The 14,995-nt window shown below is 40.2% G+C and overlaps 1 protein-coding gene across 1 annotated transcript; it reads right to left on the bottom strand.

Moving 5' to 3' along the window:
• Positions 1-173: 173 nt before the first annotated feature.
• Positions 174-13,537, bottom strand: LOC141771518 (NACHT and WD repeat domain-containing protein 2). Its single transcript, XM_074641892.1, has 10 exons — positions 13,275-13,537; positions 13,101-13,189; positions 11,382-11,489; positions 10,390-10,587; positions 9,844-9,979; positions 9,622-9,749; positions 8,449-8,799; positions 8,151-8,252; positions 6,731-7,394; positions 174-5,645 (listed from the first exon to the last, which is right to left on the bottom strand). Exons 1-10 carry the CDS (start codon positions 13,354-13,356, stop codon positions 2,488-2,490), a joined length of 5,016 nt encoding a protein of 1,671 aa, XP_074497993.1. The 5' UTR covers positions 13,357-13,537; the 3' UTR covers positions 174-2,487.
• Positions 13,538-14,995: the final 1,458 nt, after the last annotated feature.

Genomic DNA, 14,995 nt, shown 5'->3' with positions numbered 1-14,995 from the left:
AGATATCACAACCATAATCAGAAATATGCATTTGAGCTACTCATTCTGCGGATGTTAGACAACAAAATGATATATATGGTTTTAAAAAAAACAAACACTAAAAGAGCATTACTTAAGAAGAAACTTTAGTAATTAATAAGTATTCTTTTTTTTTTTTAATATACTTTATTTTTTCCCTTTTTTCAAGGCTGTTTTCATGTATGCAATCCACTGTTTGTAATTAAAACAGTCTATAAACCAACTTTTAAGTAGATGAGCTTACAGACAAACCCATCAAGTACACTAGTGAAAACAACCTCAACATTTAAAACCAAAACAAAACCAGGGAAAGAAATAACAATAACACTAATAATAAGTCCTGTAATTTACGAGCTTACCAAGAAGCCAGGAAGGCAGCACGACAGCAACAGAAGTTGCTAGAAGAGATCTGCTATCTTTCAGTAGTCACTTTCGATATCTCTTAATGTAAAAAACAAACATTTACAGACACTATTTTCTTACATTTCTGGCAATATGACAGGTATTCTTACAAATACAAAATTTTATTTAGGCATGTTGAAGTTGCATTGATTTTGAATACAGAAACAGAGATATAATAAGGCATTTATACTATATTATTTTATGATTACGAATAAATGTATAAAAAAATGAGTTAACAATACATGCAGTAGCTATTGGCTCAAACTGATCAGATATTGGTTTTGTTTTCACAAAAATGAAACTCAAATGCTTGGTAAATTTCTGCAGTGAGGTGTATCCTCCTCATCCTCATCCTTATCCACATCATCATCATGGTTTCAGACTAGCTGAAACTGAAACAAATTGTGCAGCAGTTTCCACAGAAGTGTTGGCAGAACACATTGACACATTTTTTATTTATTTATGAGTTTATTTGACAGGGGCAATAAATAGGCATTGTTACACTTAATCAAAGTGCAACCGATGCAAGGTATATAGGACTTCTAGCCATAGCTAATTTGCAGACCTTGTCCCTGGTTAGGCTTTTAAGAAAAAGAAAATAAATTTAAAAAAAATACAGAATAGCACATCTTACATAAAATCACATAATACGACATCGTATATTACAATAAATTTACATATGTACTGTATGTTCCCAATCAAATGCAGTATTTTTATTTATATACCACACACATATGCACATACTTTGTGTGCTATCACATTTATCATCTATATAGATGTATTTTAAAAACACAGCCTAACAACAATGTAATCTTAAAGGTACAGTGTGTAAAATTTGGCGACATCTAGTGGTGTAGTTGCAGACTGCAGCCGACTGAGTACCTTCTCACTCCTCTCTTTCCAAGACTGCGGTAACGTGAGCCGCCAAGTGGAAAAATCGTGGTAACGCCGTTCACCTCGCTCAGAAGCCATCCTCACCATAATAACACTACTTTAGGAGCAACGGAAATCAGACGGCGGCTGGCGGTACCACGGTTTTGCACTTGGGGGCTCACGTTACCCAGTGGTGGATTTTAACTGTTAAGTACTGTACCTTTTTTTGTACAACTTTGAGGTACTTTATTTGAATATTTTAATTTTCTGCTACTTTATACTTCTACTTCACCACATTTTAGAAGCCAATGTTGTACTTTTTACTCCACTACATTTATTTGACAACATTAGTTACTTTGCAGATTCCGATTATTAATAGAAAATATAAATCAACTAATAAATTATAATATATCATTATGGATTAAGCTATTGTAGTGTATAATCAGCCTTTTTACTGTTATAATATATATTGTCTTTACTGCTTTGTAAAAGGCCAACAGGCCAAAGCTTTTGCAAAAACATGTTCTCTGTGTCCTGTGTGAACAACAATGAGTCTTGTGTTGAGTCTCTGTTGGTTCAAGATTAAGGGACTAAAAGAATAGATAAGACAATGTCAAAAGTGTATAAAAAGAGCATGTAGTGTGCAAGTGTTTGTCACTCTGCAGACCGGAAGCCTCATCTCTCGGATAAACAGACAAGGGACTCGGTCTCATCATTTGTTTAGTGAAAAAGTACTACACTATCCAGCAGTATATAAAGTAGCTGAAATTAGCTCCACCTTTACCAGCTGCAATATTAGTGATGTAACATGCATCATTTATTATAATACATAATGAATGCTTTTACTTTTGGTATATATATATATATAATTTGGTACCAAAATATTTTTACACTGTATTATTGCTATTTTGCTTTAGTAAAAGATCTGAGTACTTCTTCCCCCACTGATGTTACCACAGTTTCACAAGCGTGTTGGAGAACTACGGTGGCCTTCAGGTAACGTAAAAATGTGAAAGGTTCTCTAGAGTCAGTGTTTGGTTTGTCCGTTCTGGGAAACTGTATGAAGGGCTCATTCTGAGCCAACAAAAACACAACGATTCTTAGCTTTAGGTGATTATACACTAATGAAAACAGTTATGAATATTATATTCCATTTCTGCTAATAGATCCTCCTAAATGCTACACACTGTTCCTTTAAGGCCATGTAATATTGGGGGTTGGTAGTGGTAACCAGCTGAATGCTCTGTCAAAGGGGCATTGCTTCAACCGACCATTCAAATTCTCTCTGCACCTGACCGACTCCTCTCCGTTGATCGTGCCATCTAAGATTGAATACACACCTACGGACCCGTCCTCAAATCCCACAAACACACACTGCTGCTCACTCACAACCAGAGTCGACGGATTCTGAGCCAGATACACACTGCCTATTCTTTCCCCGTCTGCGAGTCGTACAACGGTGAGGACGGACCTCGTGTGCAGGTGACAGTTTTTCTCCAGGGTGGTGGTGGTGGTGGTGGGGCGGGATATGTAGGCAGCGTAGCGTCCAATTTTATCCAAACAAGCGTTAATGACAGGACCCTCAGCCTTGAATGAGCACAGTCTGACCTGAGATAAGTCCAAGAGGTTGACAGCTTCATTATCAGTGGACAGCAGGGCGTAGCTCCCATCAGAGGACATCTGGAAGTCTTGTGGCTGACAGTGAAACCTATAGGGCAGCTGGAAGTGTCTGCACAGCGTCTCCTCTGCTACCTTCCAGGTGTACACCGCCCCCGAGGCGCCCATCACCACCACAAACTCTTGGTGTTCTGAAAGTGTGTGGAAAGCGACAACGTGCTCCGAGCTTTCCACGCAGGAGAAACGCTTGCTGATCGAGCCCGACCACAGACTGGCGGCTAACAGATCTCCACGGCGAAGGCCAATAAGGAAGGTGCTCTCAGGCGTCACCTGGGCGTCAGATAGGTGTGGGTGTATGTTGCATACAATGCTCCCATGTGCCAGCCTCCAAACGCGAGACAACCCTCGCTCAGAAATACCGACCCCGAAGTTACTGTTGGGGGTGATGAGGATGTCTGTCGCTCTGCTGCCACTCACACGCAGGACGTTCTGACCCGTTTCTGTCTGCCAGACGTATATTTCACCAGCTGAGAGTGTCACAAGGTGGATGTTATCCGGGGAAAGACGCAGTTTTTCCACGGGACCGTCATGTAAGAAGTTAGCGTGCGGAAGTCCCGTTTCTAATCTCCATCTCCACACCGTCTCCGACCCATCAGAGGTGTAGAAGCCTGTTCGCTCAACCACCACTTCTTTCACTCCACGCCCCATTTTCGGAGCTGTACCTGCGGCGTCTATCATCCCAGAGTCCCACACTGTCAGGCCGCCGTCGTGAGCGACGCAAACGACATCTGAGGCCGTTTTGAGGAGCGTATGAGGAGGCTGCGTGTTCGTTTCTAAGGAGAGAACACACTCCCCTGTGCTGACCCTCCACACCAAGACAAAGGGACAGGCGTCTAACAAAGCCAGGAAAAGGTGGCCGCCCTGGGCGAGCACGGCTTGAGTGAAGGCCCTCTCCTGTGGAGCTAAGAACTGGTCCCACAGCTCCCAGTCACATGTATCCCACAGTGCAACCTGGTGAGATTGACACACCAATAAAGTGCCGATTTCATCTGAGTAATCTATATTGAGGATGTTGATAGATTTACCCCCAGTAAAGCTTTCTGTGACAAGTCTGGGTGGTTTTCTTTTGGCCGCCACATCCCATAGGGTTACACTGCCAGTCCTGTCAACACATGCCATTTCCCTCTTATCTTCACACAGAATCACTGATGTGACCGCATTGTGATTTGAGTTTGAACAGTTGCCGAGGAGGCTGCCGGTGTTTGTGTCAAATATGGACACTGTGCCTTCCTCCTGCCCACAGTACATGTAACAGCCATTAGAGGAGCATACCAAACAGGTCACGTCGCTCTGACACTGGAAATGAGTCAAGGTCTCACTGGAGACATCAAACATACTCACAAAACTCTGCTCTTTCCACCACATAAAGAACTTTTTCTGACGTGCAACAAACCCCTCAACTTTGTCTGTTTTTAAAGGGTCTTTATTAACCTGCAGAAACATCTCCGGGCCCGTCACATCCCACAAGAAAAGCTTGTTGCATCGTGTGGAAAGCAGCATGAATTGACCGCTGCTCTTTACTCCTGCAAACCTCAGCTCCTCTTGTTCACAGCTCAGCGATAGTTTGACCACGCCACACCCAGAGCCTTTCCAAATCCAAGCCGTGCCATCATCCATGATCTCTGCTACGATCCCACACTCTGTCCCGGCTGCTTCTCTAACAGAGACGTCCTTTGTTTTGGCGCCACATTTTAACTGCTGTGTGGGGGGAACAGAGGAGGTAGCTGGGCAAAGCGCTACTCCTAATCCGCTTCCTCTCTTCCTCCTCTCCTGTCTGATCTCTCTGGCGTAACCTTGGAGTGCAGGAAAGAACTCCAGATAAGGCAGGAGGCTCGTCTCCATCACTGAGGGCAGCTGCAGGGGTGAACTCCGCAGTAAGCAAACACAAGACTTTAATATGCTTGCTAGGAGTGCTCTTTCCCTTGACAAACAGAAGTAAGATGACCCCACATCGCTCTTCAACATGGCTATCAGATCTCCCAGGAGTCCTGCTTGAACCATAGCCTGGTGAAAACTTAAAGACATTAACAGTCCATGCTCCAACTCCCCCCATTGGTCGCTTTCTTGCAAGTGATGCGGCAATTCTAAGATCTTCCTGAGGTTCACTCGGCCGACCTCTTTGAAAGAAGAGGTGAAGACAAACGGCTGGCTGGGTGGCTGCCTGTCAATGTATATTTCCATTTGGGCGGTGTCCTTGTTTGGTCCAGATTTCTGCTTTACAAGAAGTGGTTTTGCAACTTCACAAGACAATCGGCCACTAAAATAGTCCGCCATCGCTAAGTGAATCTCCCTCCTCACCTCACAAGTGCCTAAACACCTCTTAGCGACCACCAGCTTGAAATGCCTGCTCACCCAGAACAAAACACGTGACCCTGCAACTGTCCTCTTAATGAGACACCTCCTCAGATCCAACAGAAGTCTCTCCACGTCAACTTGTGGGACCCTCACATTGGAGGAAGGGCTCTCATCCCGCTGAGCATACTCAGTCAGCACCGTGTGATCGCTGGACAGCAGATCGGCGAACTCGGCCTCAGTGAGCCCGGTCCTGGAGAGGGTGAGGTAGGAGACGCCACGGGCCACGAGGGAGGAGCCGTGTTTCTGCTCGAGGTGATCCAGCAGCGCAGAAATGGATGAGTGGACGCCGTCAGGGAGAGACGACTCGGTCACATCTGAATCTGATGACGAGGAAAAAAAAAGGAACAGAAGGACAGAAATGTAATATAATCAGACTGTGTTGAAATGTATCAGCATTTCTTTGAGCTCTGTTTATAGTCAAAAATCAAACAGTTGTTATTTCTTATGGCTGGAAAAGTTGAGTGTCAAGTGTGTAACTTAATATGGTGATTTAGATATTAAAGTTTTCTTCTTCTTAATTCTTGTAATCCTTTTGAATGTATTTGAAAATGTAGTATGTAAAATTAGTTAATGCAAATGTCACCTCATTTTTTTCTGTAATAAAATGTTATTAACAATGTACAGTAAAAATAAAAAAAGTCTAAAAAAATCGATAATGAAGGCAATTGTTGGTTGCAACCCTACGTATTTGTTTATTATTATTATTATTATTTCTTATTATTTTTTTAATGTATTATTATTATTTTAATGTATCTATTATTATTATTATTTATTTATTTATTTCTAATTACCTACTATTACTATTATTATTTGTCTAATTACTTTTTCTGTATGTGTACATTTGATTTCTTTCTGTGATTTGTGTGACCCTGGACGAGAGGATGTGGGAGAGGGAGGGTGAGGGTGAGGGAGGGGGTGATGAATGTACTGTATGTATATATACATGTCAAGAGGACTATATTTTGTATAATGAAAAAATACCAATAAAAAGAACTCTATACAAAAAAAAACATTTGCTAAAAACTACAGTCCCCTAGCTGAAAGAAATGAAACTACATATTTGTGACCTATATTTTAAAGATTGATAACTTCAGAGGAAAGAAAAGAGTTGAGAGCTATCATATGTATTAGATATGCTTTGAGTTGGTGGTGGTTGTTGTGTGTCTTATGGTTGTGTTACTTATTGAATATTATTGTGAGTATGAATGTAATGAATGTAACAGGCGTATATTGATGTATATATGTATTTTCTTATTGAAGTATTGTTATAAATATGAATTAGGACCCCAGGAAGAGTAGCTACTTCTGCAATACAGTAGCTAATGGGGATCTAAATAAACTAAACTAAACTGGGCTTGTTAGGACTGAGCACCACATCCAGGTGTGTTTACTGTATTGGTCGTACCAGAGTGCCAGAGCGAGGTGTGCAGGTGCAGGAGTCGAGCGTAGAGAGTCAGACAACAGGAAGTCAGCGCCTGGTTCACCAGCGCCTGTTGTCCTGACGTCACCCTCCTCCCTGAACTGCTCAGCAGTGACGCCAACATCTTCGCACACTGTTTCCTGTCCACCGATCCCAGCTGAACACACACATATCCCGACTCCCTCTCGCTTCCCTCTGACACACTCTGAGGTGGACTTCTTTGCGGGTTGATGGCTTGCAGGACTTGCGTTCGGTTGGAGGAGACTGTGAGGATGAGTTTGACGCTGGGAGGAAGGGGCGACGGGAGGCTCTCTATGATGTGACCTCCACAGTTGTTTTCCATGTGATCCAGGCCATCGAGGATCAGAACTAGAGGCTGTTTGATAGAGGGTTTGGAGGAGAGGAGGGATGAGAGACGCTCTTTAATCTCAGAGAGACAAATGTTGGATGTCGGGCTACAGCTGAGGTCAGTGATGCAGCTCAGATTGTCCAGGTCGCTGGGATTCTGCTTAGAGGAAGAATCGCTGTGATATCTACCGACAATTTGATAAAACAGGCTCGACAACAGGTGCCACGGTGAAGGGTTGATTGACAAGTTGCAAAAATAAGTGATCACCACAGGATCACAGTCTGGTAGCCAAGACTTTATCTGAGGAGAGAGACAAAACACTTCTTTACATGTTATCAAGACCATGTAGTTACAGATTCCTGTATCACTGTGTTACAACGCCGTGTTGGCTTTTATTTATCCTGCTTGGAACCTAAGATTTAGTCACATGGGTAATTTCTCATGATAAAGCTAATAAGTACCAGAAACACTTCTCGTTAACTCTATATTAATATAAATATTATTAAGTAGAGCTGCAGCTATCAATTATCGTCATTATCAATGACTGTAATCTGAAGATTCATTACCTGATGAATAGATTAATTGTTTGGTCTATAAAATGTCACTAATGAAAACTAACTCAATGGGATGTATTTAAATTATTTTTTTCTCCAACAGTCCAAAACCCAACTACAGGACTCAGAAAAACATATTTGTGAAGCTATAACCACTGAATTATGGGCATTTTTGCTTTAAAAAAATGACTTTAACAATTAAATAATTATCCAAATAATTGCAAATTAATTTTCTGTTACTAACTATTTTATTTTTAAATGCTTCAAGCTAAAAAAGATCCATTTAATTCACAAATTAGAGGGATAAAAATGACAATTTCCTCTTTTTTAAGTGGACAGTTGCTACTTTTTTGATAAAAAAGAAAAAAACGGAAGAAGAAAATGTGTGAGTTCATCCTACTTAATTGTGAATACTTATTTCTAGCTCGACTTTCTGTTTGTAGCATGTATTTTATTGTTTGGATGTTAACATCTTTTCACATTTCACATTCAGTCCACTCACCTGTTGAGCACAGTGTGCCAGCAGAACGGTCTTTCCTGTGCACGGTCCTCCTGTCACCACTAGTGGGCGCTGTTGTTTGCTCTGCTCCACATAGGCCCTGACCTGCAGCAAAGGAAAAGGAAACTCTAGTGATGCAGTGTTGCACCTGAAATGTTTGGCTTTATCGGAATGTCACAACACAGGGAAAATAGATCAGAAAATATCCACAAAGTGACTTTGAATTGGTAAAAAAAAAAAGACACCATAAGTAGTTAGAAATTATACATATAAATGGTGTTCACCATCCCTTCATCCTGACCTTTTCCTCCTCCGGCCGAAGGACGTCATAAAATCTTGCCAGGACGTCACACAGCTCCTCCTGCTCCGCCTGCTCTCTGGCCAAAGCATCGCCGAGCTGGGAGCCTTCTCTGCTTTCTAAGACGCTCCAGCTGTCAATCAACCCCACGAGGTCAGAGTACACCTGCTGGCACAGAGACTCAGCATAGCCCCGTCTCCTGGCTGTCGTGTAACCATGGCGCCTGTCACACTCTGTGGTGGTTGTGTAGACTAGAAGCTGGGAGGAAGTGATGAGGCCAGGGAGGAAGTTGTCACAAAGGTCTGAGAATAATTGTCCATCAGTCGGTGCTGTCTGTAGGTCAAAGGTAGCGGCCTAAAAATACAGAATCTCAAATCAAATCAAACTTTATTTGTAGAGCACCTTTTATACAGGTAGGTGCCGCTGACGGTGTGGACCATGAAACAGAAAAGACAAAACAATGAAATCATTTAACAATTTTATAATGTGAGACCAATGCACGCAACACAATAAAATGATAAAAATGTAATATAATAGAATTAAAAGCTATAATGATAGTAATAGTAGGAAAACAGTGTGAAGTAAATAAAAACATAAATACAATAAAATAGGTGATTAAAATAACAAAATCCAAAATCCAAAATTTCTTAATCAAAGAAAAAAGAGAAGTCTTTTTTTTATCACTTTCTGTGGCATTTTTTATACAAAATGCTTGTCTATTTCATATTAAGCTATTTCAATTATAATACAAAAATTAACCATCATTTATAAAAACCTACACGTGAGAGATATTTTAAGCACATCTCTATGCTTCTGTAAACACAAATCACATTTCTGTGTCAGGAAATAAAAAAAAATGATGTTTTGGATGTTTATAGCAGTTTACAGTGGGGATTTATTAGCTAAAAAAAAACGCTTCACATCGGGCTGACCCGAATTCTTCGAAGCTTCGACCGTTGCCGTAGTAATCGACCTCCAAATCAGTATTCGAATGCTTAGTTTTTAGCTTTTTTTATATATAAGTATGTAATAACAATGTATAAATCCCAAAATAGCCCATGAAATAAGGAATAACCCCACAACATTACATGAAAAAATCGATAAATGAAAAAAAATTACTTTTGTCAATGATTCTCACTATAATCTGTGTGAGTGAAAGTGATGGGTGACTTTTACCTCTGACTGTGTCTGAAGTTGTGTCTCTCCTTTTGCGTTGACGACCGTGTGGATGTAAACCAGACAGTGTCTGATGATGTCACTATCAGGACGGGTGTCCAGAGCAAATCGCAGATCTGCGTCGAGCGCTGGAGAGAAGCACATATTAAATTACACTTCAACGTCACAAATACACACACACACACACACACACACACACACACAGAGACATGTATATCTCACCTGATCTGTAGTAGCTCTGGGCTCTCTCTGGGCTTATAACACCATTGTGGACACACAGACTCACAGCAGTCTGAAACATCTTCCTCAGCTCTTCTTCTTTAGCCTTCATCTCCTCTTCCTCTTCAACCTCTGCCTGCTAAACAAAAAAAACAAAAAAAAGTTTTTTAGAAAAAAGCACCACAGTCTAAAAGTTGTGATAATAGAAATAAATATTATTTATCCAAAACATGATCACATGCACTATAGAAATGCAATGTTATTTGATATAGTAGGGGGAGTGGAGTATTAACCTATATTTCTAAAATCAATATGGTTTAATATGGAAAACAATACCAAGAGAGAGCTTTATTTGTGTGGTCAATTTTATTTCGTAGCCTATTTAAGGACCTCTTCCGGGGCACTAATTATAATTTGTACTCACATTAAATTAGCAGCTGTACTTTGACAAACTTACTCCTGTTTGCTCAACAAGAGAATCTTAATTATAATTTAATCAGGATGAAGACAGTAGATGAATCATGCATTTCTGAGGTTTAGTGTGATCACCTGAGGGCAGCAGGTGTGTCTGTGTGGAGGTGTCAGGCAGTAGGAGGGAGGGACGGTGTTCTCGTCCCTCTGGTATGCTCTCTCCAGCTCCTGGGTGCTGACGCCCGCCTGCTGGCTCTCCTGCAGCAGCAGCTGGTACTCTGACACCTCCACCTGGGCGGGCAGACCGGCTGTGCCGTACTGATGTCCCACCAGGGCCTGCAGCACCGCCATGTGGACACAGAAGGAACAGCAGCATGGGATGCATTTGTTCAGTGCTGATTAGTTCACACTTGTATTGGTGTTTATGGAGTTATAAAGCTCAACAGGGACTGTGCTGGTCATTCTGTATTACTGTGATTTCATTTAAAGCTTCAGTAGGCAGAATGTTTTTGACATCATTGGGCAAAAATTCCATAATAACCTTTCAGCATATTGTAATTCAAGTGTTCTGAGAGAAAACTGGACTTCTGCACCTCCTCATGGCTCTGTTTTCAGGCTTTAAAGAAATATATTTTTCCTATTGGCTGTTCATTCAGCGGAGGCAGCTGTAAATCACTCGTGAACTCCAATCAAACGGTCAAACTAGGCAGCTCTGATCAAATATGAATCAATATTCTGTTACTCTAATGCCTATTTCTCACCTCAAATGTTTTCAGAAACATCTTGTAGTGTATCGTTTGATCAGACTTCTCGAGTGATTGACAGCTGCTCAGAGACAGCAGGCTCCAGCTCGGCTCTGATTGGTTGTTTTCCTCCGGTCTGTGAAATCTTACTGATGCCATTAGGAGCACCGGAGGACACAGAGGCACATGATTTTGTCTCATGCACTACTGTCAGGATATAGTGACCGTTTTATAAAAATAACTTTTTTTAATCAGATTTGCTCCAATTCTACCCGCTGCAACTTTAATATATTTTTATTTTTTGAACACTATGATGCTCCTTCAGAACCTGAGGCATGCTGTACTACTATAAACTCATAACTAAATTAATCCGGGTGATTTATTTACCAGTAGAAAAAGTCCTGCGGAGCTTCTTCTGCATTCTTTAATCAGCTGCTGTCTGGTGTTTACATCTGGCCAACGACTGGGATCACTGGACTCAAATGGGTCTATCACCTACACACATACACACACACACAAACACACTGTGGTCAACAATCTAGAGGAGAGATGAATGATAATCAGTTTATGAAAAGCACACAGTGAGGTGCAGTAACAATCAGCTTGGTGGCTCAGTAACATATGATATTCTTCCAACTCTCTAATTACACATGCTGCTGAAAAGAGATGGCACACTGTGCTGGTTGAACTGCCCCGAGGTGATTTCATACACACTGACGCACTACGCACAGAGTCGCCCTACAGCTGCTCATCCTTTTTATTGTTGTTGTCAAATTTAATTAGGCAAAGTAGAGTAGAATTGACTGCACTTTTAAAGGGATGGCCTCAGGGGGATAATGTGAAAGAATAAAGGACACACACACAAACATACGCACACACACAACTGGAAGCTACCAAATAATACTGCTTTTGTATTCCACTTTAGGCAGTGAGCAATGTTACACAGAGGAGCCCTAGCGATGCTTGAATCTGTCTATAATAGTGCAGAAACAGTCAATTATTCCTCTTGTCGACTGACAGAAAATTAATTTTCTGGCTGCAGCTTTTCAGAATAAAAGCCCACAGGAACCCACAGTTTGCCGTTTAGCGGATTTTTATGGTCGCCAATTTTATCTTTTATCTTGTATAATGTGTTTTTTCTGATTTTATTTTCCATCTTAATGCTTTAATATGTTTTTATGTTCATTTTTATGTGAAGCACTCAGTGCATGTACTGTCTTTATTGTTAAGCACCTTGAGCAGCATTTCTTGTATGAAAGGTGCTTTACAAATGAAGTTGTATTATTATTATTATTATTATTATTATTATTATTATTATTATTATTATAGTTTGATTCCATAGTTTAATTTTTTGACTGTTGGTCAGACAAAACAGTAACTTAAACTGAGGACTTTCCCCTCTGAATGCATGGGCAGTTTCCATTATATTAAACAGTTTATGAGCAAAGCAACATTTGTAATGCCCTGTAGCTGTTGCGAAACTTTAATAAAAATATATCATAAAAGAAGAAAAGAAAATACTATCAGACACCACTTCCTGGTGTGTGATTTACTTTTTACTTTTGGGTTTACCACAATAGGATGGATCTTCTAATCCAAAATTATTTTTAGATATGTTAATGTTAAAACTTAGACAGAATGTACTATAAGTATAAACAAGTAATATGCCGATTTAATTGAGAAATATCATGCTTAATAATGAGATATTTAGGATTCTCTATCTGCTGAAGAATAAAACTGTGTCTATTTTCCCACCTGGGAAAAAAGAATAATAATAAAGGCACCACCGGAAGGACACATTACTGGAAACACAAACCACTTTATGTTTGTAACTTTTGCCACAGATTTGAAATAAAGGAGGATATCCACATTGTTCCCCCCATTGAACCACAGCTGAATGCTCCTCCTAGCTCTAAAAGCCATTAACAGTGCGAGTGGTTATGACATTAAATTAAGTGTTAAAGTGGCGATAAAAGGAAGGAAAGGATGTACAACTTTAAGTAGAACCTTATAAGAAAAAAGAAACACCGTCCCATCTGCAGTACACATCACAAACAATTATCACTGATGTGTTTTCTATGTAGATTTAGATAAGTGTGTACTCACCCTGACGTCCAGTCCCAGTGTGTGTCTACAGTGCTCTCTAAGTTTGGGGAACACACTCTCTCTCAGAGCTCTGCGCTCCACCACGCTATCTATACAGAGCATAAACACAAACTCTTCACTAACATAACAAAAAGAAACATGATCAAAGAACACAACATTTGCTTTTCTACGTACCCTCTGGGTTAGAGCACAGATAGAGCTTCACACAGGAAGAATCTGAAGGAGACCAGCCCATTTGTTGTCCTCTGGAGTGCATGGCACATCGTTAAACTGGGGAAAAATAAAACTGGAAAACCTTTGGCATGAACATATTCAGTGACCTAAATAAAAAGTTCACAGTTGCTGCTTTGCTGCTCTGCGCTGTTGTTCCTCTTTCCCCTCCCGCTCCACTCAGGAAACTCTGGCCTCGGGTGTTTATAGTGTGAGTTATCACGATCACACCCACTTCTAGAGACTGGAAGGTCAATACAACACACACACATACATACACAGATACATAGTTAGTTGGACTCAATTGTGTACATAATCAAATATGTAGGACAGGTGCATAAACACACATGTTTAGATACAGCAAGGCAGACCATCACACACAAAATGAGCAAAAATAAAATAGAAGAATAACACAGGAACAACTTTTCAATATTTTTTTTATTAATTAACATTTGTACACAATAAATACAAACTTTGTTTTTTTTGTACAGCCAATAATAATATGCAGAAAGACTTTTGCACCTGTTCTCATTATTATCACCATGGCAACAGTCTGTGAAGAGAGAGAGAGAAGGCCAGTTGTTCCACCACATCGTTAATAACAGCAGCTGTGATGCTGCTCCAAATCGAAGTGTGAAAAATAAAAGAATTATATAATACATTAAAACAGGCTCATAACCAAATAATTCAACACTGTCGCGGACCAGAGGGACTGTTAAAAAAGTGAAAATAATCCTGTTCAAAGTGGAAACTGGCAACAAAAAGTCATGAATTTTGTATTTGATAGAAAGACTGATTGAGCATTTATGGTGGGAAGTTCTGTGGAACGCTATAAACTTCAAAACAAGTTTGAAAACCATTTTAAACGAGAGCTCAGAGAGCTGATGGAGAGGCTGCTTCACCATGTTACAAGTCGATGCCAGTTCCTCCAACAGCATGGGAGCACAGGTTTTGGATCTGAAACAACAACTAATTCCAGCATGCTTAACGTTGTTAGGCGTGGATGCTACGCAAAATGTTGTTTCTAAAAGCTGATGCAAAAAAAAAAAATGTTTTGTCTTCATTTCTTGCATCACTTATCTCAATCTGACACCTCCACCTTGCAAAGAAGAAACCCATACATTTGAGCCCAGATCAGATTGTTTTTCTTGTTACAAGAAGCCCAAAGCTGTGCCCCAACTCCATACTACATATTAATACTATACAGTATGTACTTCATACTAATCTCCATACTCCATACTTCATACTGCACTTAGTATAGAATGAAGTAAGATACTTTACAGTTGCGTACCAACAGGAAATGTGGTGTGATGCTGCAACTTTGGAGCCTAACTTATGATGTTCTTAACAAACAGAAAGCAACACAGATTTAATACTTTCATTTCCGTAATATTTCTGGAGCTGCCTCACAACTAGGGATGCACCGATACCGGATGGGATATCGGGCCGATACTGACTCAAATAGCTGGATCGTATATCGGTGACAATGGGGCTGATCTATTAAATTCAATTCTTTCTTTACTGTCTACTATATAAATTATAAACTGGAATTTTAATTTCTGTTTACATTTTTACCAATTTGTTGCTGCAATAAAAATATTATGTTATCTATGTATTTATTTGTTAGATTTTGTTTTACAAAGTTAGGAAAGCAATATTTAAGTCAAGTCTGATGTTGCCTTACA

The sequence above is a fragment of the Sebastes fasciatus genome, chromosome 7, assembly GCF_043250625.1.
Source record: "Sebastes fasciatus isolate fSebFas1 chromosome 7, fSebFas1.pri, whole genome shotgun sequence".
Classification (NCBI taxonomy): domain Eukaryota; kingdom Metazoa; phylum Chordata; class Actinopteri; order Perciformes; family Sebastidae; genus Sebastes; species Sebastes fasciatus.
The sequence above is the reverse complement of the archived record's forward strand: the minus strand, read 5'-3'. Positions and strand labels throughout refer to the sequence as shown.

Coding starts and splice junctions, on each gene's coding strand:
- LOC141771518 (XM_074641892.1), bottom strand. CDS start 13,356: ATGCACTCCAGAGGACAACAAATGGGCTGGTCTCCTTCAGATTCTTCC. Junction 10,588..11,381: donor CCGCAGGACTTTTTCTACTG/GTAAATAAATCA, acceptor GCGGTGCTGCAG/GCCCTGGTGGGACATCAGTA. Junction 8,800..9,621: donor AACTTCAGACACAGTCAGAG/GTAAAAGTCACC, acceptor CTGTATTTTTAG/GCCGCTACCTTTGACCTACA.